This window comes from Nematolebias whitei, chromosome 6 (assembly GCF_014905685.2).
Source record: "Nematolebias whitei isolate Nwh7 chromosome 6, NemWhi1, whole genome shotgun sequence".
Taxonomy (NCBI): Eukaryota; Metazoa; Chordata; class Actinopteri; order Cyprinodontiformes; family Rivulidae; genus Nematolebias; species Nematolebias whitei.
In genome coordinates this window covers 10,097,791-10,098,994 of record NC_056503.1, presented here as the reverse complement: position 1 = coordinate 10,098,994, position 1,204 = coordinate 10,097,791, and the positions used below count along the sequence as shown (strand labels likewise).

At 45.6% G+C, this 1,204-nt stretch overlaps 1 protein-coding gene across 1 annotated transcript in view; it reads right to left on the bottom strand.

Annotated features, from left to right (window-relative positions):
• Positions 1-1,204, bottom strand: part of gria4a (glutamate receptor, ionotropic, AMPA 4a) — a 192,036-nt gene that overhangs the window by 61,424 nt on the left and 129,408 nt on the right. The window contains exon 13 of the mRNA XM_037677371.1: positions 818-1,024. Coding sequence (XP_037533299.1) covers positions 818-1,024 — 207 coding nt within the window. The remainder of the gene's footprint in view (positions 1-817; positions 1,025-1,204) is intronic.

The window sequence follows — 1,204 nt, the reverse complement described above, 5'->3', positions numbered from 1 at the left end:
GCATCCTCTGTTTTCAGTTTTGATTTGCTGGTGAAACTTCACAAAGAACAAGCTCTGCGTGCTAGACGAGTGAGGGGACAGAGAGGACAGGACAGACTTTGGTCTGACGTCTGTTTGTTGCTGGTTCTGTTTCATTTTGGCGCTCACATCGCCCCTTCCCATATAGATGCTGCCCAGTACTGCATCATTTGTCTTGATAGTTGTTGGTTGCATCTGGGTTTGAGTTACTGGGTGTCCTGTTTTCCAGGTTTTCGGTTCATATGGTCAGTTCCTGGAACAACTTCCAGAAATAAAAAAATGTTTGTTCTGTGTCGTTCAGGTGTTGATTTCCCACAAGTCTTCCTAAGGTCAGTGCTTTTATTTTATATTCTGTGATTTCATAGAAACAACATCCATCCATTATCTTTATACACATTTTCCCTTTTCAGGTCACTGGTGTCCATATCCAGCAGTCACTGTGTGAAAGACGGGGGACACCTTGGACAGGTCTCCAGTCCATCACAGGGACACATAGAGACAAACAACCATTCACATTCACTCTCACTCACAACTAGGGACAATTTTAGAGTTACCAATCAGTCTAACATGCATGTTCTTGGTCTGTGGGAGGAAACCGGAGTACCCGGAGAAAACCCACGCATGCACGGAAAGAACATGCAAACTCCACCCAGAAAACTCCCTGGCTGAGATCCAGTCCGGCGACCTTCTCACTGAGAGGTGGCAGCTCTACCAACTGAGCCACTGTGCCACCCGTGTTCATGCTAAATGGCTTAAATTGATAATGAACAGAATAAATCGGTCCCATTTCCTTCCTTACCCCATACACAAGCTCGCCCACCATGCCGTTCCATATCTTTGTCTCAGGGTCTCTGGCTCCGTATTTGCCATCATGCACGATGGAGATCTTGTATTTGATACCGATGTGCTTGGCGATCTCTGAAGCCAGGTCCACACAGTATCCCTCATACTTGTCATTGCCTTCATACAGCTCCCAGTTCTTCTTCAGCATCACATACGGGCCCTCCTGGAAAACCAGCATAGGGCGAGAAAGACATCTGTTTGGAGGAACATGCTAGCAGAGATCAATAGACACCAGCAGCTTTCAAGTTCAAGGTCATCAATAAACATGTACAAAAGATGTGGACATTTAGACGCAAGGATCAACATATAACTACCAAATCCCAACAGAGACAAATGTTCAACT